At 41.4% G+C, this 25,720-nt stretch overlaps 1 protein-coding gene across 1 annotated transcript in view; it reads left to right on the top strand.

Moving 5' to 3' along the window:
* The first annotated feature begins 342 nt into the window (after positions 1 to 342).
* The window catches only part of HHLA1 (HHLA1 neighbor of OC90), a 71,624-nt gene continuing 46,246 nt past the window's right edge, over positions 343 to 25,720 (top strand). The window contains exons 1-2 of the mRNA XM_070940028.1: positions 343 to 366; positions 7,714 to 7,896. Of these exons, the coding sequence (XP_070796129.1) occupies positions 343 to 366; positions 7,714 to 7,896 (207 nt within the window). The remainder of the gene's footprint in view (positions 367 to 7,713; positions 7,897 to 25,720) is intronic.

Genomic DNA, 25,720 nt, shown 5'->3' on the forward strand with positions numbered 1-25,720 from the left:
TTTCCCCTCCTTTAGTGGCCCTGGCCCTAGCCCTGCTTCCTCCCCCCCCCACCATTTTGTTCAGGCTGCTTACCTTCCACAGCAGCTGGTCCAGAGTCTGGAAGGCAAGCTGACCGAGTTTTCGGCGGCCCCCAGCCAGCCGCCACTTCTGAAAAGCAGCTGGCAATGAAGCCTCCCAGCTGCTGCCTCTTTGAGAGCTGCTTTGCAGCAGTGGCGGCTTGCCGCAGGCCGCTGAAAAGTACCGGAGGTCACGGAAAATGCTGCTGCCATCGTTGCCATGTTCTTCACGCATACACATCCCATTGGGCTTGCAAGGCAATGTGATGCGCGTGTGCAAAGAACATGGCGATGAACATGGCGGGCGGGGTGAGCGAGCGGCGACCAGGGAACTGGTTCAGGGGCGTGGCCAGCCAGCCATCGCTACCGGTTCGGCGACCTTGACCAAATTTCTGCCGACGGTTCGTGAAAACCGGTGCGAACCGTCTGAATACCACCTCTGAATTTACTAGATATAATAACGGCTGGGGAATTCTGGGAGTTGAAGTTCATACATCTTGAAGCGGACGTGTGTTTGAGAAGATGGAGACACACTATCTTAGAGATTTTCAATGTACAATTTACTAGACATAATCATGACTGGGAAATTCTGGGAGTTGAAGTTCACACATTTTAAAGTTGCCAAGGTTGAGAAACACTGTCACAAAGAGTCACCATTTGAACATCGCAGGGAGCATTTTAACAGAATAACAGAGTTGGAAGGGACCTTGGAAGTCTTCTAGTCCAACCCCCTGCTCAAGCAGGAAACCCTACTCCATTTCAGACAACTAGTCCTCCAATCTCTTCTTAAAAATCTTTAGTCTCCCCCCCCCTAATTTTCCTCTAATCCAGGATGTTTCCATAATCAAAGAGCAGGCCAGATGTTTGCAGGGTTCCACTTTAAGTAGTTTTCTAAAACGTTGCATTCATAAAAGAAGAGGTAGAATTTCTCTGGGCTTCACTTTCCCTTCCTGGATGAGGCCTGTTTGTGCATATAAGCCATGCACTTCAAATTCAGGTTTACAGATTAACAGAGTTGGAAGGGACCTTGTAGGTCATCTAGTCCAACCTCACTTCCAAGCTGAAGACCTACACCATCTCTGACAAATGGCAGTCCAGTCTCTTCTTGAAAGCTTCCAGTCATGAAGCTCCCACAACTTCCGAAGGCAACTTCTGTTCCATGGGTTGATTGCTCTCACTGTCAGAAATTTTCTCCTTATTTCCAGGTTGAATCTCTCCTTGTTCAGTTTCCATCCATTCTTCCTTGTCTGGCCTTCAGGTGCCTTGGAAAATAGCTTGACCCTCTTCCTCCTCTCTGTGGCAGCCCCTCAAATATTGGAAGACTGCTATCATGTCTCCCCTGGTCCTTCACTAGAGTAGCAGTCAAGTATTTCCCATTTTATTAATTGTTGCCTACACATTGTGGGATTTCTTTCTTGATCGCTGGCCAGGAAACAAGGCAAGTCTTAAATTTTCCTTCTCTGGAGTTCATGCACTTGCTTGTAATGACGTGTAAAACTTGACTCGGAGACCAAATGAAGCAGAAATGCAGTTCCCAAGATGGTGGTATGGATATATACAGGTAATCCTTGACTTACAATCATTCGTTGAAGTTACAATGGCACCGACAAAAAGCGACGTAACCATTTTGCATACAACTGTTGCAGCATCCCGTGGTCACGTGGTCAAAATTCAGACCCTTGGCAACTGGCGTGTATTTATGACCGTTGCAGAGTCCCAGGGCCATGTGATCCCCTTTTGTGACCTCCTGCTAAGCAAAGTCAATGAGGGAAGCAAGATTCACTTAACAACTGTGTTACTATCTTAACAGCTGTAGTGATTCAATTAACGATTGTAGCAAGAAAGGTCATGAAATGAGGCAAAACTCATTTAACAACTGTCTTGCTTAGCACTTGAAACTTTAGGCTCAATAATGGTCATAAATCAAGGATTATCTGTGTGCGAAAGGTTTCCTTATTTGTTAAGGGAACAAACATTAAATGTGTAGGCTTAGGATAGGGAAATTGCTTGCACAATAATGGCAGGGGTGAAAAAAATCCTTGAAATTACTACTCGTCTGCAAATTAAATACGAAATATATAATTCTTGATTTTTCTACCAAATATGGGCAAACACAGTTTTAGGCTGCGTCAGAAGAAGCCGTGATGAAGTCATGTGTGACATGATATTGTTACAGAAATGATATAAATCATGGACATGCCCAGAGGTGAAATGCTACCGGTTTGCTCCGGTTTGCAGCACCGCGCAGCACAGCTGATCATCGGAAATACTGGTTCAGAGGAACCGGTAGCTTTTTTTAACTACCAGTTCAACCGAACCGGTAGCTTTTGTTTACTACCGGTTCTCCTGAACCGATAGTAATTAAAACTACCGGTTCGGTTGAACTGGTAGTAAACAAAAGCTATCAGTTCGGTTGAACCGGTAGTTAAAAAAAGCTACCGATTCCTCCGAACCGGTATTTCCGATGATCAGCTGTGCTGTGTGGTTTAGCTTTGCTAGAAAGCAGGAAATCCTGCTTTCTAGCAAAGCTAAACCGTGCAGCACAGCTGATCCCCCCCTCAATGTTCTACTTACCCAAGCCTCCTTTTGGCCTGTACTGCACATGCGCGTTCAGAGCATGTTTGGTGCGTACTGCGCATACATGCGCACGCAGCATGTGTTTGTCATGCACTGTGCATGCGCATGCACAGCACGCAATTGGCACGCAGTGTGCATGCGCGGCCAGTGAACCGGTAACAAACTGGTTCAGATTTCACCACCGGACATGCCCCATTTTGCACCACCTAGACACTTTCAGGTGTGAAAGACCAGGTCTACATGTGAAGGTCTAATTAAACTGGTTTATTGCTAAATATAGACAGGAATCTTCTCAACTAACGGTTAGCACCTGCTTGAAAAATAGATAAGGTTCCATGGGATTTAAGGGAAGTTGGACTTAATCTGCTTGTGGCTATGTGGGGATTCTAGGCTAATCCCTCTTTTAACTCCATCTCCGGCTTCTGCCACTCCTTCTCCTACAGACACACAATAATCACCCCCTACCCACTGTTAATGCCTCTCCATCAACTGACTGAAGTATATGTTCCAATCCTAGCTGTTGACAGTTGTGCTCTTCTTTGACCCAACTTCTCACTTGAAGGATTTACCCAATTCTTGTCACACGTTATGAAAGATTTAAAGGAAATGAAGAAGGGCAGGCAAGGTCTAGGAGACTAACCCAGGACTAAAAATGAAATCCAATCAGCAGAGATGGACACGTTTGTACATGGTGGCTACAAAAATCTCATAGAGAAGGTCAAAACCTGGTGTCCCTCATCGAAGAACAGAGAAAAAGAAATAGTGCATCTAAGTTATAGGAAGCAGGGGTGAAATCCAGCATGTTCTGACAGGTTCTGGAGAACTGGTAGCGGAAATTTTGAGTAGTTCGGAGAACCAGCAAATACCACTTCTGGCTGGCCCCAGAGTGGAGAGGGAATGGAGATTTTGCAGTATCCTTCCCCTGCCACGCCCACCAAGCCATGCCCACCAAGTCACACCACACCCACCAAGCCACGCCCACCGAACCGGTAGTAAAAAAAAAATGAATTTCACCACTGATAGGAAGGCTGCTCTTGACTGAATATGGGAACAAAATTTCCTACCTATAAGGAAGTTTGGAGTCAATGCCGATGACCCAGAATGTTGCTGGGCAATTCCTTCTCTAAATATCCTAGGAAAAGTACATCTGCTTTGTGACTTTGCAGGGAGGCACAACAGTCACACTCCCACATGCTCCGAGATGCTTTTCTGAGCCTGAATTTGAAGTACCGCACAGCCCAAATGGATAAAAACTGTGAATCAGCTGTGTGTGTCATAGCTGCTAAAAGGAGAAATGTGTTTTTAGGTTGCATCAAGACAAGGAAGGTTACCAAAGGAAAGAACTAATTTCATCGGTTGTGATTCTCTCCAGGAGAGATTGAAGGACAGAAGTAGGTTTAGCCTTGCGAGTAGCAGATCGAGGGGATGGCAATCATAATAGCACTTAGACTTATATACCGCTTCACAGTGCTTTACAGCCTGCTCTAAGCGGTTTAAAGAGTCAACAAGTTGCCCACAACAATCTGGATCCTTATTTTACTGATCTTGGAAGGATGGAAGGCTGAATCAACCTTGAGCCGGTCAGGATCGAACTTCTGGCTGTGAGCAGAGTTGCCTGCAATACTGCATTCTAACCACTGTGCTACCCGGGCTATTGATTCCCAATACTTCTGAGTATTTGATGGGGTTGTTTGACACAAAATGTTCTTTTTCTCTCAAAGTTCCTACAAGTCAAGACAAAATCATGAACATCTCACTGTACGTGACCCAGAAATATAACAACCCTCTCTTTATTGGAAGTGGAGATGTTTTCATTTGGATTACTATACCGAGCAGATTCCATCCGTACCTTCTTCTAAATGATTTCTATGATGTACTGCAGAGAGAGGTATGTGGATGTCTCCCTCTCTGCATCTAAAGTTCTCTTTTTAATGGTGGAAGCCATTACACATGAGTGCCATACAGGAGGCATCTTATGTCAGACGCAAGAAATCGGGAAACCGGGTTAGATCCAAAACGAGTACAAGTGTATTCCGTGAAGGGGACCTGATGGCTCAGTGATTAAAAACTTCAGCCTGTCACCTGGAAAGCTGACAGCCCAGGTTTGAGACCCGAGCACTGCACAATGGGGGTGAGCTCCTGTTACTTACCCCAACTTTTGCCAATTTAGCAGTCTGAAAGCATGCAAATGCAAGTAGATAAATAGGTATAACTTTGGTGGAAGATAACAGCATTCTCCATGCCTTGGCATACAGCCATGCTGGTTACATGACCACAGAAGCTTCTTTGGACAATGCTGGCTCCTTTGGCTAAGAAACAGAGATGTGCACCATCCCCAAGAGTCGTACACAACTGGACAAGGGAAACCTTTATTTTTAATTTTTTGCTCCATGGAATTTTTGTTCCATGCGAGCTTGAGGAGGTAGTAGATGCCATTGTCTACCCTACCCAAACAGCTGCCCAAGCAGTGGTGAAATCCAATTATTTTACTACCGATTCTGTGGGCGTGACTTGGTGGGCATGATGTGGCTTGGTGGGCATGGCAGGAGAAGGATACTGCAAAATCTCCATTCCCACCCCACTCCAGGGGAAGGATACTGCAAAATCCCCATTCCCTCCCCACTCCTGGGGGAAGGATATTGCAACATCTCCATTCCCACCACACTGTGGGGCCAGCCAGAGGTGGTATTTGCCAGTTCTCTGAACTCAAAATTTCCGCTACCAGTTCTCCAGAACCTGTCAGAACCTGCTGGATTTCACCCCTGCACCCAAGTGACTACCAGACGACAACGCCACCACCGGCAAGACCAACCTGCAAGCGATCTAACAAAACTCAAAACTGAACTGCTAGCAGACCTCTGGTTCTGAGACAACCAACACATCTTGACAAAAAGAGATGACCTAGCGTGGAAGGGGATGAAACTCTACGTCCCATAATCCCTACGCACCCTAATTCTCCAGAGGAGCCACGACATCAAACCGGTAGGCTACTTTGGGTTCCTAAAAACGGAACCACTGACGGAACTGTGATACATCCTCCAAATAAGAATCTGATGACCTACTGTTGGTTAAGGCAAATTGGCAGTAGACAAGAATCAGCGGAATTCAAGGAGGGTTGGACTTTGATCTCTAGTGGGCATGAAGAAACTCAAAACTGATGATGCACTTGACCTCTCCCTCACGCTTTTGATACACCTTCTTCTCTAGAGACGTAGGCAGTTCCACCTAGCCCTACATAGATTCATCTATCACCTGCTACTATGAGCATTTGGGCTGAATTGACATCTCCCAAACCTTGGCATCGTTGTGCAAATAACAGGACTAAGTATCTTTTTCTTTTTTTCTTTTTTTAAAAAATAGTCTTTATTCCACCTTTTTAAGTTTTAAAAGCACATTTCTATTTGTATAGCTTTCAACTATCGGTAACAATTCAAATTTCATAATTCCAATCTATGGCCTATTATTTCATACATTATGTACATCTTTAAATATATAGTATCTTTTACTATATTCTATTTTTGTTCTTCATTAACATTGATTTAATCTATTCTTCATATATGTAGTATATGTATTTACATATTCCTTTTATCCTTTACCAAGTTTTATCGTATTTATAAATATATATATAATTTTCAATTTAACGTACTTTTTATATCATGTTTAGGCATCAATTTTACATTTTGTTTCAAGCCATTGATACCACTCTTGTAATACTCTGATTCCTCTCTGTCTTTAAGCTCCATAGTTAATTTGTCTATTTCTGCACAATCGAGGACTTTTTTTTAATTATCATTGCATTTGTTGGCATGTTTTCTTGTTTCCAATTCTGGGCAAATAAGATTCTTGCTGCTGTTGTAATATGAAGTATAATATATTGACTCCTTTTGCTTACATTTCCTTTTATATAATACCCAATAAGAACAACTCTGGCTTCATCTCAATTTTTTGTCTTTTAAAATTTATCTTTTTCTCTAGCTGAACATGCATACAGGAAGTCGAAGAATTTCAACTTCCTGTATGCAAAACAGATGCTCTATTATTCAACCAGCTGGATAACTGATGGATGGATGGATGGATGGAAGGAAGGAAGGAAGGAAGGAAGGAAGGAAGGAAGGAAGGAAAGGAGAAAGGGAGGGAGTGAGGAGAGATTGGAGTCATAGAAAATCATGGTTTCAATGATTTTAAAAATATCAGAAAGAATGGGAGGTAATTTTTTTCAGCATCCCCTTCACTCCTCTCCTTTGTTTTTCACATCAAGCTGTCCTCCCAATCCTTTCAAACTGGACTCCCAAGACATCAAATGGCTTCCGAGTCTGATGTTATGAAATGCGAACTCTCTCTCTCTCTCTCTCTCACACACACACACACACACACATACACACAAACACACATCCCACACACAACAGAATGGGGCCAATCACCACAGCCAATTCCCACCACAGCCAACTCACCATGGTCAATTCGCTGCAGCCAACTTGCCTCAGGACAACTCGCCACAAGATAATTCGGCAAATACAAAAGTTACAATTATTTCAATGTAACCATGGCCAACCATAATAAAATAAAGAAAGTCAAAAATATAAGAGTTACAATAATTTTGATGAAAATCTGGTGGTCACCAATAATAAAAGTCACTGAATGAAGCAATTAATACAGCGCTGAATTGTCCTGCGGCAAATTGCCTGTAGCAATATGGTCACAGCAAATTAGCTGTGGGGAGTTGGTCATGGGGAGTTGTCCTAGACACCCCCCACACATACACACTATCCCTTCCTTTATAGGGATGAGCCACAGTGGCGCAGTGGTTAGAGTGCAGTACTGCAGGCTACTTCTGCTGACTGCCAGCTGTCTGCAATTTGGCAGTTCAAATCTCACCAGGCTAAAGGTTGACTCAGCCTTCCATCCTTCCATGGTGGGTCGAATGAGGACCCAGATTGTTGGGGGCAATAGGCTGACTCTGTAAACCGCTTAGAGAGGGCTGTACCATTGTGAAGTGGTATATAAGTCTAAGTGCTATAGCACCTTTTCCAATTGGAAGCTTTCTAGGCTGGAAGCTCAACTCCTGTTGTGGCCTGCCAGCAGCCTGCGCAGATCGTGGCTGATCCCAATGACGAGGAGGCTGGTATGGTGTTGCGCCAGCAGCCTGCGCAGCCGGCGCTTGCATCGGACAGCGAGGAGGCTGAAAAGGATGTGGTGCCTGAGGCAGAGACTCAGCCAGGGCCTTCAGAACCTCCAGAGGCTCCTTCAAGTGGAGAGAGCGAAGTGGAGGAGCCTCTCCTCAATGCTTGAGCATGCAGGGCTGCCAAAAGGCAGGAGTGGCTACTCAGGAGGAGGAGTTCTCCTCAAGAGTAAGGCTTGAGGATAATTGGCCACTCCCTTAGCCTATTTAAGTCACACACAAGTTTCTTGCTAGAAACAACTCGCATTTATTATCAGAGTATTTTGGTTTATCATATCTTGTTTTCTGGGCTGGTTGCCAACCTTTGCCGGTCTTGTTTATTCTTACTACTTAATAAATTTGATAAGGACCGTTGGTGTGTGTCAATATCCTCAGAAATCTGGAGCTGGGGCAGAACAACTCCTGAATTTCCAGCCAATCTGGTCTTTGGTAGTTCCATATTCAGGGATAGATTCACAGAAGTCTCCTTCAGAGACAGGCTGCATATGCAGAAAGATTGCAGAGCATAAAACTACAGTAATTGGATTTTTTTAATAAAATAAAATAAATGATTGAACAATACATTTATTTATTCAAGAGATGTGTAGCGCTGCCCATTTTACACAACGTGATTCTGAATGGATTCAAAAGTTCCAAAAAACACACAAAAAAGATTAATGTATGTAAAAAACAATATATCAACAAAGAAATGGATCTTTTACCTTCAGATTAAGATGAAAATTAACCGCCTAGAAATATCCTTAAAGCTCTCCAGCTTCTTTTTAACTTTTTAAAAGAGGGCTGAGGAATGTGTTGCTGTAATTTGGTTTATTTTTAAAGTATATCCCGACGATGGAAACTAAAGCAGATCCTTTGTCATTGGGAGCTTCAAATCACTGAGGAGACAAACGGAAGCACATTGCTAAACTTTCACTCAAATGTGAATCCCAAAATGCAACATTTCCTTAAAAAATAATAATGATAGGATAGAATATTCTTTATTGACCAAGTGTGATTGGACACGCAAGGATTTTGTCTCTGATACCTAAGTTTTCAGTGTACATACAAACAACAAAGTAATATAAGACACCGAAAGGAGAAGATAATAGGAAAGATGAGAAGGATAATAGTAATACAGCCCTACTACATGGGTAAATGTCCTTAGACATAAGACAGTGCTGTGGAAATTAAGTGTTCAGCAGAAGGATGGCATGAGGGAAAAAACTGTCTGTCTAAATTGTTTTGGCATGCAGGGTCCTAAAGTGGTATCCTGAAGGGAGAAGTTAAAACCATTTATGTCCAGGATGTGAGAGGTCCTTATGGTAAATTCAAGTTCTAAATTTCTAAATTCTTCTGTAAATTCTTCCTGTCTATTGCAGTTGCAGTTCCTTGGGTTTTAAAAGCCAGTGTTATTTCTGAATTCCCTGCTTAAGAGCAATTAGAACTCGTATTTTTGTGCCTTGCTCACTCAAAAAAATAAAATAAAAAATTCTTCATGCTACAGAGATGCTTTTTCAGACAAGCGAACATAATTTGTGTACAAGTGGCCTTTACTACCTGATATTATTCCATGAAATTTTTTAAACGCTATGTCTCATTTATATTGCAGCTCCATTCGACTTTTTAACAACTTTTAAATCAGTTTGTTTCAATATATCGATTTAGACAGCTACATTGCACGAATAACTCTTCTTACCTGTTTTTTAAAAAATATATATGTTCTGCTTTTAAACAAACCTGTAACAATGATTAATAAAACAACGGACATTTCAGTTACTTGCAATTTAAAGTCATTTTGTAAATAGTATTCAAGCCATGTAGGGAGACTGTGAAGAACTGAGCATCTGGAATGCTTTCCAACCAAGTTACTAGTGCTGTGATACCTTGGTACTCAATGGCTTTGATACTCATCAGATTTGTTACTCAACACATTTTGAGATGAAAATTTTGTCCCGGGGTACTCATTGTTTGTTTGGTTCTCAATGCACAAGCTAGAACTTGTAGGTCTCAGCTGCCTTGTGACTCATTACATTCCCATTCCTTATGGGAAAAAATTGGTACTCATCGCTTTTGGTACTCATCACATCGCCTTGAATCAGTTAAACGATGAGTATTGAGGTACCATTGTAGTAACTTTCAGAGGCATCTACATTTTCTTCTGCATTTTCTTTCCAGGAAATATTCAAGTCATGCATATTGCCTCTGTGTATTTTTGTGTGTATATGTGCCAGAGGTGGGTTTCAGTAGGTTCTGACCAGTTCTCCAGAACTGGTAGCGGAAATTTTGAGTAGTTTGGAGAACTGATAAATATCACCTCTGTCTGGCCCTGCCCCCATCTATTCTCTGCTTCCCGAGTCCCAGCTAAGTGGAAGGAAATGGGGATTTTGCAGTAATCTTTTCCTGGAGTGGGGAGCAGTGCTGGTTGCCCCTGGTTCTATAGAACCAGTAGTAAAACTGGCAGGAGGCTCCATCCACTGACCCCGACATCATCAAAATGCTTCTGTGCATGCACAGAAGAGCATGCGCGCGGCCCTGTTGCAAACTGGTAGTAAAGGTAAGTAGAACCCATGCCTGGTGGGGAGGGAATGGAGAGATTTTACAGTATCCTTCCCCTGCCATGTCCACCAAGACACGCCCACCAAGACACGCCCACAGAACAGGTAGTAAAAATTTTTGAATCCCACCACTGATATAAGCGCGTGTGAATGAGTTAGTGAGAGAGAGAGAAAGAGAGAGACAAAATCTTATTAGAATTTAATTTAATTTAATTTAATTTCCAATTTATATACCGCACTTCTCCCTGAGGACTCAGGGCGGTGTACAGCCAAGATAAAAAACATAGAATACAAATATTAAAACATTTAAAAATATATATAAATTTTGGCCCGAAAGTTAAGAATCACAAACTAATTAAAAGAATTTAAAAATTTCTTCTAAGCCAACCCGGCTTGCTGAAAAAGATAGGTTTTCAGGGAACGACGGAAGGCATTGAGGTCATAGATTCTTCTTATCTCCGGGGGCAACTGATTCCAGAGGGTGGGAGCCCCCACAGAGAAGGCCCTCCCCCTGGGGGCCACCAGCCTACATTGTGTGGCTGATGGCACCCTGAGGAGGCCCTCTCTGTGGGAGCGCACGGGTCGATGGGAGGTCGTCGGTAGCAGCAGGCGGTCTCGCAGATAGCTAGGCCCTATGCCATGGAGCGCTTTAAAGGTGATAACCAACACCTTGAAGCGCACCCGGAAGACCACCGGGAGCCAGTGCAGCTCGCGCAGGAGAGAATGGATGTATACAGGTAATCCTTATTTTACAACTGTAATTGAGCCCAGAATTATGGTTGTAAGAGGGTCACCACACGACACAGCTGATTTTATGTCCTGTCTTGCAGCAATTATTAACAATGGGTGCTTTTTTGCTAGAAACTGAAAGTAAATGCTGGTTTTTTTTTCCCCAGCAGAACCCCCCCCCCCCCGAAAACATAAATTGTAGTTACAGGACTGTGGGTTTCTTGGTGCTGTTTGAGCTTAGTTGGGTCTTTTTGCAGATGTTTCATAAGCCATAGTAGATAACACTATCAGTGCTAGAAGTCAGAGGGACAAGCCACTTGTATATAAACCCAGAGAAAACCCTACTCCTCTCTAGCACTGATAATGTTACCTAGCTGGGTAATGAAAGGTCTGCAAGAAACCAACCACGCTCAGAGAAAATCAAGGACCTCACAGATCAACCATGAGCTTCAAATATTCTCTTCTATCGGTTACATGATTGTGGGGTACTGCAAACGTCTTTAAATGCAGGCCAGTTGCCAAGTGCCCAAAATGATATCACGTGACCATGTTGGAGTATGTTCTGCTATTGGAAGTTTGAATCTGGGTTGTAAGTAGCCCTAGGGAGATCGGTCTTAACATCAAATGGTCACTAAGCAACTGGTTGTAAGTCAAGGACTATCTGTATATTTTGTGGATTGATTTTATTTATTTATTTATTTATTTATTTATTTATTTATTTATTTATTTATTTATTGGTTTGATTTATATGCTGCCCTTCTCCGGAGACTCAGGGTGGCTTACAATGCATTAAGTAATAGCCTTCATACTTTTGTATATACCTGCTTAGTAGAGCTTTTGACACCCCCTAAGCGGTGTTCTTTTTTTTTTTTAATACAAAGTCATCTTATTGCCCCCACAATCCGGGTCCTCATTTTACCTACCTCAGAAGGATGGAAGGCTGAGTCAACCTTGAGCCTGGTGAGATTTGAACTCGCAGTAATTGCAGGCAGCTGATGCTACTTAAGAACACTTTAGTCTGCTGCACTACCAAGGCTCTTATCTTATCTCAGACGTTTTCTCTCTGGAGAAGGCTTTAATCTTGGGAAAATCTTGGAAGCAGAAAAAAAGAAAGGATAACCAGAAGTAAAGATGGGTGCTATGTGAGGAAGAGGTGAAAAATCAGCTTGGAGACAAATTGCCCTGGAGAAAATCTTTGTGTTCATTAAGGGCTGACATCAACTTGATGGCACCTAATCAAGCAAATAATCAAATCTATCAGGAACAACATTTAATAAACACACAATGTTCACATTTTGATATTTTCATCTATTCCAGATTCTTTTCATAGTTCTTGTTGTGCTCATTTCTTTACTTTCGGCAATCCTCCCCACCCAACCTACATTTGAAAACTGCCAATTCAATGAAAAACGTGTTGTAGTTTTGCAGTGTGTTGTGATAATAAACGTTAGCAGCGAGCGGTAAAACCACACTCAGTTTCCTTTGTTACATTGAGTTATATGCATTAAGGAACTTCGACAAGGAACCAAAGGCAATATTTATTATAACAATAGTTGGGTAATCTTCTCGATTCCTTCAAAACTGTCAGTCAAAACCACTAAATAAATGGGCACTGCCACCATAGTCTGTAATCTGTATAATTCTGTTTACACACCATTCTTCTACCTCAACTGTTGAAACTTGAGAATACAGAATCTTTCTATATGTATATAAAAATGGCTTTATGTGTGTATGTTCCAGCATAATTCTGGAACGCCTTGAGCAATTTCAACCAAACTTGGTACACAGATGACTTATTCTCTGGAAAGAAATACTGTGGGGGCAAGACACCCCTAATACCTCTCAGGGTGCGTGTTCTGTTAAGATACAGCCTGTTGTGCCTTAAAATGGCTTCTACTGGACAGCTTTAAAATGGCTTCTACTGGGCAGCACAGTGGAGTTGCTATGGTAACGGCTTCACAGTACTCCACAAGGGGGCTCCCTCTGGTAAGGGGGAAAATCCACCATTAGAAATTATATTTGGTCCAGACATTTTCAACAAGGTTTTGATCATTCTTGAGGACAAATGTATGGCCATGATCAATAAAATGTTACTGCAACTCAACCAGCCTGCACCACTACGAGACCGGCGCCACGTACTTCATGCAGATTACATACGAGAAAAGAACTAAAATGTCAAACAGAGTAGTGCAGATATCGCGGACAAGAAGTCACTTCTATATGAAGATCAGAAAAAAGCATACCAAATGATCATGGATCAGCTAGCAAAACAAGGTGATATCAGTTTACTTGATGCTTCTGGGGGCATAGGGAAAACATTTTTAACTAATTTAATTCTCGCCAAAATCAGGGCTCAGGGTGAAGTTGTTCATCCTGTCTAATGCAGGACTGGGATAAATAAATACCCAGGCAACGCCAGGTTATCAGTTAGTATAGAATATATATAGAGAGACTTATAAACAGAAAAGTTTCAGATGCAAACTGAAGATTGTTCTCCCCAATTAAAAAAATCTTGTTTTATTTCCGACAAACACCCAACTCTATGCAGTTCAAAAGCAAACTCAGTTAAATTCTCTTTGCTGTTTCACAGAGTATTTTAATTTCTAACCAGCGCACTTCGTTTCCTTCCTTAATAGAAGAACAGTTGGGATCACTTCCTTGCTTCCTTCATTCTTCCTCTGTCGCATTTGACTGAATCATCCCTTGTCTCTTGAATTCAAAAACAGGCAAGCTAAAATTATAGCCCTGAGAAAGTACTCGGCGCCCATTCATTTGAGCTGGGCTGTCATAGAAAGCGAACTGTTCATCTCATAATGCTTTGTGGTCCCTGGATGGACCCAAACAATACTGCAATTTAGCAAAAGCATTGTTGAGGGCAAGAGGGAAGCTATCAGGACAAAGCTGGGAATCCTGCTGAATGTCAGATGATCTTCTCATCCAGACATCAAACAGTTCGGACCAGGGTCCAGAAACTGTCTTTATTTCTCAGTTATAAGGATTCATAATTATCCTGCTTCGCTCCACCGGGAGATGACAAACAAGCCGTCAATGATAACTGAAACCTTCAAGGGGGTATTTTAACATTTGACAGATTTGGCTTCCAAGGTATATTTGAGACAGCTAAAAGTGCTCGATCAAAGAATATTGTTTGGTCTGGGATGGTACCCACCACACCAATGAGAGGAAATGGTGTAAGGAGTACAGAGTAAAGAATAACAGAGTTAGAAGAGACTTTGGAGGTCTTCTATTCCAACCCTCTGTTCAATCAAGAGGCCCTATACTGTTCCGGACAAATTTGTGTAAGGTAAAGGTAAAGGTTAACCTTGCACATATGTGCTAGTCGTTCCTGCATCTAGGGGGCGGTACTCATCTCCGTTTCAAAGCCGAAGAGCCAGCACTGTCCAAAGACTTCTCGGTGGTCATGTAACTGGCATGACTAAATCAGGGGTGAAATCTAAAATTTGTTACTACCGGTTCTGTGGGCGTGGCTTGGTGGGGGGGGTAATGTGACTGGGTGGGCGTTGCCAATTTTTTTTTACTTTTAAAACCATTTTTTTACATGTAAAACCATGTAAAAATGCTTTTAAATGGCTCTGGCGATCCAAGCTGAGTTGCCTGATTAGCAGGCAACTCAGCTGGGATCGTCAGAGCTTGACTCGTCAGAGCCATTTAAAAGAAAAAAAAGGCTCTGATGATCGCGCAGCTCAGCTGGGCATAGGGGGCGGGGGCAGGGATTTTTGCTACCGGTTCTCCGAATTGCCCACCGCCATCACTACCTACTTGCCTGAGCCGGTCTGAACCGGGAGCATTTCACCCCTGGACTAAATGCCAAAGGCGCACGGAACACTGTTCCCTTCCCACCAAAGGTGGTCCCTATTTTTCTACTTGCATTTTTTATGTGCTTTCGAACTGCTAGGTTGGCAGAAACTGGGACAAGTATAAGAGGAGCTCACCCCATTACGCAGCACTAGGGATTCGAACCGCCAAACTGCCGACCTTTCAGTCGACAAGCTCAGTGTTTTAGCCACTGAGCCACCGCGTCCAAATTGGCTGTACAATTTCTTAAAAACCTCCAGTGTTGGAGCATTCACAACTTCTGGAGGCAAGTTGTTCCACTGATTCATTTTTGTAACTGTCAGGAATTTTCTCCTTAGTTCTAGGTTGCTTCTCTCCTTGATTAGTTTCCATCCGTTGCTTCTTGTCCTACTGTTCCTATCCGTTGTGTTTTGGAGAATAGGTTGACCCACCCTCTTCTCTTTGACAGCCCTCTAATATTAGAAGACTGCTATCATGTCATTCCCCTGAATGCTGAATACTACAATTGAGGAAATTATTTAAGCCACTAAATGCAACAATGGCCTAGACTGGATTTCATATTTAACAGAATAAAACGGTTGGGAGGGACCTTGGAGGTCTTCTAGTCCAACCCCCTGCTCAGGCAGGAAACCCTATACCAATCCAGGCAAATGATTGTCCAATCTCTTTTTAAAAACTTCCAGTGTTGGATCATTCCCAACTTCTGGAGGCAAATCCTTCCACTGATTCATTGTTCTCATGGTCAGGAAGTTTCTCCTTAGTTCTAGGTTGCTTCTCTCCTTGATTAGTTTCCATCCAGTGCTTCTTGTTCTGTTTTTGGATGCTTTAAAGAATAGGTTGATTCCCTCTTCTTTGTTGCAGTCCCTGAATATTTTACCAGTCTGTCTTCCCTTCTAAGCTCTGGAATAATTCTTAATTATATTGCAGATGGTTCCGTCCTCCCTTCCAAACCCCCTTGGAAGGTAGACCTACTGCTATGCCCATTTTACAGCCAGAGACACCTGTAAAAAAGATGTTGAGACTCTAGAAAGAGTGCAGAGAAGAGCAACAAAGATGATTAGGGGTCTGGAGGCTAATATATACAAAGAATGATTGAAGGAACTAGGTATGTCTAGTTTAATGAAAAGAAGGACTAGGGGAGACACAATAGCAGTGTTCCAATATCTCAGGGGTTGCCACAAAGAAGAGGGAGTCAAGCTATTCTCCAAAGCCCCTGAGGGCAGGACAAGAAGCAATGGGTGGGAACCAGGGGTGGGTTCTACTTACCTTTACTACCGGTTTGCAACAGGGCCGCGCGCATGTACTTGCTTTGCGTGCCCACGCGCGCTCTTCTGCACAAACGCAGAAGCGTTTTGATGATGTCAGGGTCAGTGAGGACCCAGTTGTGGGGGCAATAAGCTGACTTTGTATAAATATATACAAAAAGGATGAAGGCTATTGCTGAGCACATTGTAAGCCGCCCTGAGTCTTCGGAGAAGGGCGGCATATAAATCAAATTAAAAAAAAAAAAAGTGGGCGGAGCCTCCCACCGGTTTTACTACTGGTTCTATAGAACCGGTGCGAACCGGGGGCAACCCACCACTGGTGGGAACTAATCAAGGAGAGAAGCAACCTAGAACTAAGGAAAAAATTCCTGACAGTTAGAACAATTAATCAGTGGCTTCCGCCGAGCCCTTAAAACCTTCTTTTTCCAACAACCCAGGCTGGCCTAATTCTTTTTAAGTGTTTTTAATTGTTTTGTTTATCGTTTTAATTAATGGGGCCAAATCTATATATATTTTTAACTGTATTTTAATATTTGTATTTGATGTTTTTATTTGGCTGTTCACCGCCCTGAGTCCTCAGGGAGAAGGGCGGTATACAAATTCAAAATAAAATAAAATAAATAAATAAGTGGGACAACTTGCCTCCAGAAGTTGTGGATGCTCCAACACTGGAAATTTTTAAGAAGATGTTGGATTACCATTTGTCTGAAGTGATGTAGGGCTTCCTGTCTGGGCAGGGGGTTTGACTAGAAGCCCTCCAAGGTCCCTTCCAACTCTGTTATTCTATTCTATTCTATTCTATTCTATTCTATTCTATTCTATTCTATTCTATTCTATTCTATTCTATTCTATTCTATTCTATTCTATTCTATTCTATTCTCTGTTCCTTTATCAGTGTTTCGAGCTGTTTAAAGGAAGCAAGGAGATATGTAGAAGTTTCATTCTTCTTGAGTTGAGTATGTCAAACTCGGCCGTTCGGCGGTTCGAATCCCTAGTACAGGTCTCCTGCGTGAGCACGGGGTTGGACTAGATGACCTCCAAGGTCCCTTCCAACTCTGTTACTGTTAATCTGTTAAAAACTACTCCTTTCCTTGGGGGGCTAAAGCAGCCAGGCTGGACCCTCCTCCCGATGTGATCTGGAAACTCCAGTTAAGAGTTTGCCATCTTGGCTCAAGCCTTAATTCAATCAGAGTTAAAGTGGCACCAGAAAGAATCCGTAATACTTTGAAGACTGGTTGTTCTTGATTTATAACCATTTTGTTTGGTGTCTATTCAAACTTACATCACCATAGAAAAAAGTGACTTAGGTACCCCTGATCCTCACATTTATGACTGTTGCAGCATCCCCATAGTCACAGGATAAAACTCAGGCCCTTGGCAACTGGCATGTGTGACCTTCCCAGCCAGCTTCCAACAAACAAACTCAAGGGAGGAAGCCCGATTCGCTTAATGGCCACGTGATCCAATGTTACGACTGCATCAATTCGCTTAACCAACATGGCAAAAAAAGATCGTGAAATCAGGCGCAACTCGGCTATCATCCATCTTGCCTAGCAATGGAAATTCTGGGCCCAATTGTAGTCATGGGTCAAGGTTGCGAAAGTTGGCCGCGTGGACATTACAACTGTCCTAAAGGAGTCCGTTGCCAAGCGTCTGAATTTTGCTCACGTGACCATGGGGAGGGTGCGACGGTCGTAAGTGTGACAAAAATGGTCATGTCACTTTTTTTCAGCGCAGTTGTAACTTCGAATGGTCACTAAAGGAATGGTTGTTAAGTCGAGGACTACCTGTCTTCTGTTCTTCTAAAAAATGCTGCAATTTCTTCCAAGCGGCTCATGACCTACAGAGGATCCAGACTACTTCCTTGAGATTGATGGTGTGTCCTCAAGTCATTTTTAACTCCTGGAACCTACATAGATAGGCTTTGTTTGTGAGCACCTGTCCCTAACCTTTTTCTTTCACATCTACCAACAGTCTCCACTGTAACTGGGTCTATCTTCCTTGTTGCTGGTCATCTTCCTCTTTCTTTCTTTCTTTCTTTCTTTTTTCTTTCTTTCTTTCTTTCTTTCTTTCTTTCTTTCTTTCTTTCTTTCTTTCTTTCTTCCTTCCTTCCTTCCTTCCTTCCTTCCTTCCTTCCTTCCTTCCTTCTCCTTTTCTTTCTTTCTCTTTCCTCCCTCACTCCTTCTTTCCTTTCTCCTCCCTCCCTCTTTCTTTCTTTCTTTCTTTCTTTCTTTCTTTCTTTCTTTCTTTCTTTCTTTTTCTTTCTTTCTTTCTTTCTTTCTTTCTTTCTTTCTTTCTTTCTTTCTTTCTTTCTTTCTTTTTCTTTGTCCTTCCTTCCTTCTTTCTTTCTTTTTCTTTCTCCTTCCTTTCTTCCTTCTCCTTCTTTCCTTCTTTCTTTCTCTTTCTTTCCTCCCTCCTTCCTTCTTTCTTTTCTCCTCCCTCCCTCTCTTTCTTTCTTTCTTTCTTTCTTTCTTTCTTTCTTTCTTTCTTTCTTTCTTTCTTTCTTTTTCTTTCTCCTTCCTTCCTTCCTTCTTTCTTTTTCTTTCTCCTTCCTTTCTTCCTTCTCCTTCTTTCCTTCTTTCTTTCTCTTTCTTTCCTCCCTCCCTCCCTCCTTCCTTCTTTCCTTTCTCCTCCCTCCCTCACTCTTTCTTTCTTTCTTTCTTTCTTTCTTTCTTTCTTTCTTTCTTTCTTTCTTTTCTTTCTTTCTTTCTTTCTTTTTCTACCTCCCTCCCTCCCTCCCTCCCTCCCTCCCTCCCTCCCTCCCTCCTTCCTTCCTTCCTTCCTTCCTTCCTTCCTTCCTTCCTTCCTTCCTTCCTTCCTTTCACCAGACTGGTTTTCCTTTCTTGTGGAAGCCAAAGAGGGTGGTAGATTAAGTCTACTTGGAATCATGACTGTAGAAGGATATGAAGGATGTTTTGGATGTAAAATGAAGCCATGGCATTGCAAAAGCCTTTTTCCCAAGGTCACCCTCTGGCTCTCCAAAGTGATGACACGCAGGGACACTGTCCCTTTAACCAGTGGGGAAAAGAAGCTGCACAATTCTATTTTTCAGGGAAGGGAATAGCTGCCAAAACCTGGTTTCAGGTCCCATTAAGAGAGTCACTCAAGTTGGTGCCACAAGCATTTTGCTCGCTGGCAGATACCTTTCCAAACTTCTGCATCCTTCTGGGTGACATCCTTTGCTCAGAGACATCCTTGTTTTTTTTTTTAGAAGATTATCAAACTCACTGGTTTTCAGCCTAGTTCTCTTTTATCCTCTGGTTGTCCTGCTGATAGACGACGTGTGCAAGAATTTGTCAACAGCAGCTCACAACCGCAAAGCCAGGTAAGTTGAAACTGAAAAGATTTGGAGATAGGATAGAAGAAGAGGGGCTTCTTAGCCGCCCAGCTCTCTTGGAGAGGAGCTCTGGGTGGCGTACAATTTAAACAAATATATCCAAAGAAGTCAATTTTAACACTACATCCTTAAATTCTAGGATCTGTTGAGCTGAAATAAAATAGAATCATGTTCTAGAAATGTGATGCTTCTTTCCATCTTCCTTTTTTGAAACGGACCTGAAATGGGGGCTGGTGGCCTTTCTTTCTTTGCAGCTTAATATCAAAATAGGACAGATCAAAATAAGGCAGGAACGTTGGCAGAGAAGATCCTTCTCAGTACGTCCTCTAATTTTACTATAATTTCGTGGCTTGTTATGAGAGTTTGTTACCGCCGCCGCTTCTAACACGAAGATACCACTGAACCCAGTTCATATGTTTGTTACACTGACCAGTTTGCTGAGTCACAACCATGGAAAAGCAATAAATCCCAATTGAAATTAATCTCTTTATCTTAATTCAACCAGCTGGAGAGGTTGCCAAAGGAAACAGAACCAGATTAAAGCAGATCCATTCCTCGAAGAAGTTAACGGGCAAAACTGTTGATGCTTAAAAAGTATTGAAATTTCTTTATAACTGGATTAAAGCAGATTCATTCCTTGAAGTAGTTAACAGGCAAAACGGTTGATGCTTAAAAAGTCTTGGGATTTTTTAAAAATACTGGATGAAAGTGGATTCTTTCCTTCATGAAATTCAAGGAAAATTATTAATGCAAAAACCATTGGAATTTATCTTAAACTGGATTAAAGCAGATTCATTCCTTGAAGAAGTTAACTGTTGATTCTTAAAAGTATTGAATAGAATAGAATTTTTTATTGGCCAAGTGTGATTGGACACACAAGGAATTTGTCTTGGTGCCTATGCTTTCAGTGTACATAAAAGAAAAGATACATTCATCAAGAATAATAAGGTACAACACTTAATGATAGTCATAGAGAACAAATAAGCAATTGAATCATATTAGGAAACAGTCAATGTAAATTTCTCCTTAGTTCTAAGTTGCTTCTCTCCTTGATTAGTTTCCACCCATAGCTTCTTGTCCTGCCCTCAATTGCCTTTGGTAATTTCTTTTTATTGATTTATAATATAAAATACAAAAATAGAAAAGAAAATAGTAGGAAAAATAGGAGAGGGAACTTGTATGTATAAAGAACAGTATATATCTTGATATATTTACTTTCTTTCTGCTTCCACTATGGAGCTCAGCTTGTTAAAGGTGTTAAGGTGTCTATTTAAAGAGAGAAACATTGGTGGCCAGGAAAAAATTTAAAATATCACACATACTTCTAAGTCAGTGTTAAAGGTTGATTTAACAAAAACCAACAAACAAGAATGAAAAAGCAAAGCTTCTGCATCTTGAAATACTTCTCTCAAAATAAATAATTTCAGCAATTGAACTGAAAAATAATTTCAAGAAATAATTCTCTTGAAATAAACAATGTTCTTGCTTCCTGAAATAATTTCAAACCGACAGTAACTTTTATAGAAAAGTTTTGGGTGGAAAACGTTTGAAGTCTTGCAAAAGTGCCAAGCTGAAATATATTAAAGAATGTTAAAGTGCATAAAATCCAATCTTACTAATTTATGATAGCTAATTTTTATATCTAGAAGTTTGGGAAGTATAAAATGACTGCTGCCTGCATTATACAGGATTAGCTAGCTGAAGAACCAACTGTGCTCATTTCTGAACAAAGAGTGGGTTTAAATAAAACAATTTCTGTTAGATACCCTGTAGTAAAATATGGACTGAACGGTGTCTTAAAACATTCCTCATTTAACAATAACATAAAAAGAGATGATTTGTATATCCATCTCTTAAATTTAATTATGTTTACTGGAGGAGCAAAACATGCCGCGCTCAATAAGGATGCAAAAGTACCCATTAAAATACCAAATGGGGTTTGTATTTGACACTTTAAATATATTTCTGGGTAAAAAAAAACTGGCTGAGGAATTCTGGGAGTTGAAGTCCGTTGCCAAGGTTGAAAAACACTAGTCTAACTTCATAAGAAATCTGTATCGCAGTGGCTTCCCACCTTTTTCCCTCATTCTCCAAAACTGCTTATCAGAAAGTCTAACTCAACTTTTAGAACCAGTCATGAATCCCTATCTTCTAACTCTCAACCGTCGCTGAATGAATGGTCATAATTCGAGGACTGTATCATAAAAATAATAATATTTTTGAATGATGTTTATGTCATTTCAAGAATAGAATAGAATAGAATAGAATAGAATAGAATAGAATAGAATAGAATAGAAAGAGTTGGAAGGGACCTTGGAGGTCTTCTAGTCCAACCCCCTGCTTAGGCAGGAAACCCTACACCACTTCAGATAAATGGTTATCCAACATCTTCTTAAAAACTTCCAGTGTTGAAGCATTCACAACTTCTGGAGGCAAGTTGTTCCACTGATGAATTGTTCTAACTGTCAGGAAATTTCTCCTTAGTCTTAAATTGCTTCTCTCCTTGATTAGTTTCCACCCATTGCTTCTTGTCCTGCCCTCAATTGCCTTTGGTAATTTCTTTTTATTGATTTATAATATAAAATACAAAAATAGAAAAGAAAATAGTAGGAAAAATAGGAGGGGGAAAAGAGAAGAGAAAAGTGTAGGAAAAAAAGGGGGGAAAAGAAAGAAAAGGTGTTAACTTTTGACTCCCTTTGGTACAGTAGAATAAGATAGTAAGATCAAACCTCAGCTTTTACTTTTACATCATAATATAAACTAGCCATTGCTATAACAACAAACCTATCTAATCGATAAAACCCAAAAACAAAGTTTCATTTTTTTTAACCACCTCAAGCAGAAAGTCCAGAAGACTTGATAATTTCTTGAAATGACATAAAAATTACCCTTGGTAATTTCCACCAGTTTTGTCTTAATAGAAATACTATTGGGAGTACTATTAATAGGAATACTATTATTGGGAGATTCTAAAATATATTTTAGTACACGTGGCAAGCTTTAAGCCAATGTCCCTGTTCGTGAGGGAAAATGGGATTCTGTGTCTTGACTCTTGACCCAGAGTAAAACCAATTTTACTCAGCGTGAGGTAATTTACTCAGAATTTTGAAGAAATAATAACAGAAAAGAATAACAAGAACTGGAAGGTACCTCTGTCTTCTAGTCCAACCCTTGCTCAAGCAGGAGACCCTGTGCCATTCCAGACAAATGGCTGTCCAATCTCTTACTAACCCCCCCCCCCCTTGATGATGCACCAATAACTTCTGAAGGCAAGCTGTTCCACTGGTCAATTGTTCTCACTGTTGTGAAATTTCTCCTTATTTCTAGATTGGATCTATATTGCTCTACAGTTCATATTAAATCCACATCTCTCTTTATAGCTTAATAATATGCCAGTTCAGGATAGAAAAGAAAGCAGGTATACGTTGCCTGGCTAGCTGGCTCAGTGGCTAAGTTTGTCAATCAGAAAGGTTGGCAGTTCGGCGGTTCGAATCCCTAGTATGGGTCTCCTGAGTGAGCAGGGGGTTGGACTAAATGACCTCCAAGGTCCCTCCCAACTCTGTTACTGTTACTGACCCTGCTGATAAGCAATGGAGGTTATGGAGACGCTGATTTAATGAAGGAGTGTTGGATAGCCTGACTATCAAAGTTGCAATATCACAAATAAGTCTTCACCTAGCTATCATTGCAAAATGTAAGAGTGCATATATAACATGTTGGCTTGCTTCTCGCCAGATTGTGGGTATTGTCACTAAAATATATTTTTCTACAATGTTATTGCTCTTCATGTGAATTTGCGCTCAAAGCTATGTAATTCAGTGCTAATTCATTCCTGTCTTTGGCCTGTCGGTTTTTTGGAGTACGGATTTGCCATGCTGCTCAAAAACTCAGGGGATCTTTCTGTGTGAAAAAGAAAAAAAAGAAAGGACTTATGCACCCAATTTGGATTATTAAAGTTATTTATATATAATATATAATATTATTTATTTAGTCTTCTTATGATTATAACTTTGTTGCTTGTATCTTACAATTTATATTGTTGACATAGTATCCTAGTATGATTTATGTTGATTGCTTATTTAGTATCCATGACTATCACTAAATGTTGCATCTAATGTTTTATGATTATTGTATTTTTACAATGGCTATGATAATGATCTATCATTATTTTTGTACGTACATGGAGAGCTTATGCACTGGAGACAAATTCCTAGGTGTGTCTAATCACACATGGCCAAGAAAGAATTCTAAAATTCTAAATATCCATCTTCCTTATGGTTTGGTGTATAGGTAATCCTTGACTTGCAACCATAATGGAGCTTGCCCATTACAGTTGTAAGTTATGATGTTTTAAAGTGGGTTATCATCAGTGGTGGGTTTCAAAATTTCTTACTACCGGTTCTGTGGGTGTGGCTTGGTGGGCGTGGCTTGGTGGGCATGGCAGCTCTGCTTGGCGACAATATCTTGCAAGGTTAATTGCTTTTGTTTAACATGTCACTCAGTTAGCCCTCGCCTCCCCACAATGCCCCATGCTATCCTCCCTTCTCCTTAGTTTCCTATTTTATTCCCATAAGAGATTCACAGAGTCCAGGAGCATTTTCAGTCCTCATTTCAAAGGGGCATCTATGGGATGCAGGTGTGTCAAAAAAGCCAAAAATATATATATATGTTTTTCTTCTAGCCAGGTTTTCCCTACGTAGCCAAGGTTTTTTTGTAGCTCCAGCTCAGTAGAATCTCATCTACTCGGTTCTGGGCTTTTTTCTTTTCTAACACCTAGCAAGCTCTCACTCATTATATATATATATATAAATAGGTCGGGTTTCATAAATAGCTTCTGGGCTCTTTTGACCCTTCTCCACAGGTACTTCTACTCTTTGGCCTTTTAAGAGTTCTCTCCATCTCTTTCCTTCCTTCCTTCCTTCCTTCCTTCCTTCCTTCCTTCCTTCCTTCCCTCCTTCCCTCCTTCCCTCCCTCTCCTTCCTTCCTTCTTCCTCCCTCTCCTCCCTCCCTCCCCCCATCCTTCTTCCCTCCCTCCCTCCCTCTCCTTCCTTCCTCCATCTCCTCCCTCCCTCTCTCCCTCTACTTCCTTCCTTCGTCTTCCCTCTCCTCCCTCCCCATCCTTCTTCCCTCTCCTTCCTTCCTTCCTTCCTTCCTTCCTTCCTTCCTTCCTTCCTTCCTTCCTTCCTTCCTTCCTTCCTTCCTTCCTTCCTCCCTCCCTCCCTCCCTTCCTCCCTCCGTCCCTCCCTCCCCATCCTTCTTCCCTCCCTCTCCTTCCTCCCTCCCTCCCTCCCTCCCTGTTGTGTATTTATTTCTCATTTTCTTATTTTGATTTATACACTAGCTTTTGGTCCATGGGATAGTTCAGTTGGTGAATGAAATAAAATAATGGATTTTTTGAAAACCCAATAAAAGCAGTTGAAAGGCCTGGTTTTAAGTCCTTTCCTGAAAATAAAAAAAAATGCAGATTAACTCTACTTCCCCAGAAAATGAGATCCTTCTTAAAAAAAAAATTGCTTGCAGCCTGTTTTCATGAACAATTCATAATATTTCAAACTGGGGAAAACATTCAGTCAGATCAAAATGCTCAGAACATGACTTGAACAGACGAGAAGCATCTTCTGACAGATCTTCATTTTTCCTGGCGATAGAACTTCAAAGGCATTTTCCTTGCCCTTTATCTTTCCTTCATTCATTCCCCCAAATGCCCCAATAATTCAGAGACTTGGATAATTGTCCCGCCAAACAGAGAGGCTATTTTACAGCAGCTGGGGAGCAACCTGACCAGGGATTTTATTTTAATCATGCTTTTTGATCTGTGGATCTGTTTTGCCCTGATGATAACTTAAGAGCATCTTAGCTGCCTTTGAATGTCCAGGGATGGAGATGATTGCTTCAGATCTGAAATTGATTCATGCAGAATATCCCTAAAGTGATTATCTTCTTTTTTTAATGTGCAATTTCCAGTCTGTCTTCAACAATCTTTAGCTGTAAAAGGATTATCTTTGGTGTATAATGTAATTAGCAGTACCATAGTGGATATAAAAGGGACGCGGTGGCTCAGTGGCTAAGATGCTGAGCTTGTCGATCGAAAGGTCGGCAGTTCGGCGGTTCGAATCCCTAGTGCCGCGTAATGGGGTGAATTCCCTTTACTTGTCCCAGCTTCTGCCAACCTAGCAGTTCGAAAGCACGTAAAAAATGCAAGTAGGAAAATAGGGACCACCTTTGG

Source organism: Pituophis catenifer, unplaced genomic scaffold (genome assembly GCF_029215685.1).
Source record: "Pituophis catenifer annectens isolate HBS135680 unplaced genomic scaffold, rPitCat1.0.hap2 SCAF_3, whole genome shotgun sequence".
NCBI lineage: Eukaryota > Metazoa > Chordata > Lepidosauria > Squamata > Colubridae > Pituophis > Pituophis catenifer.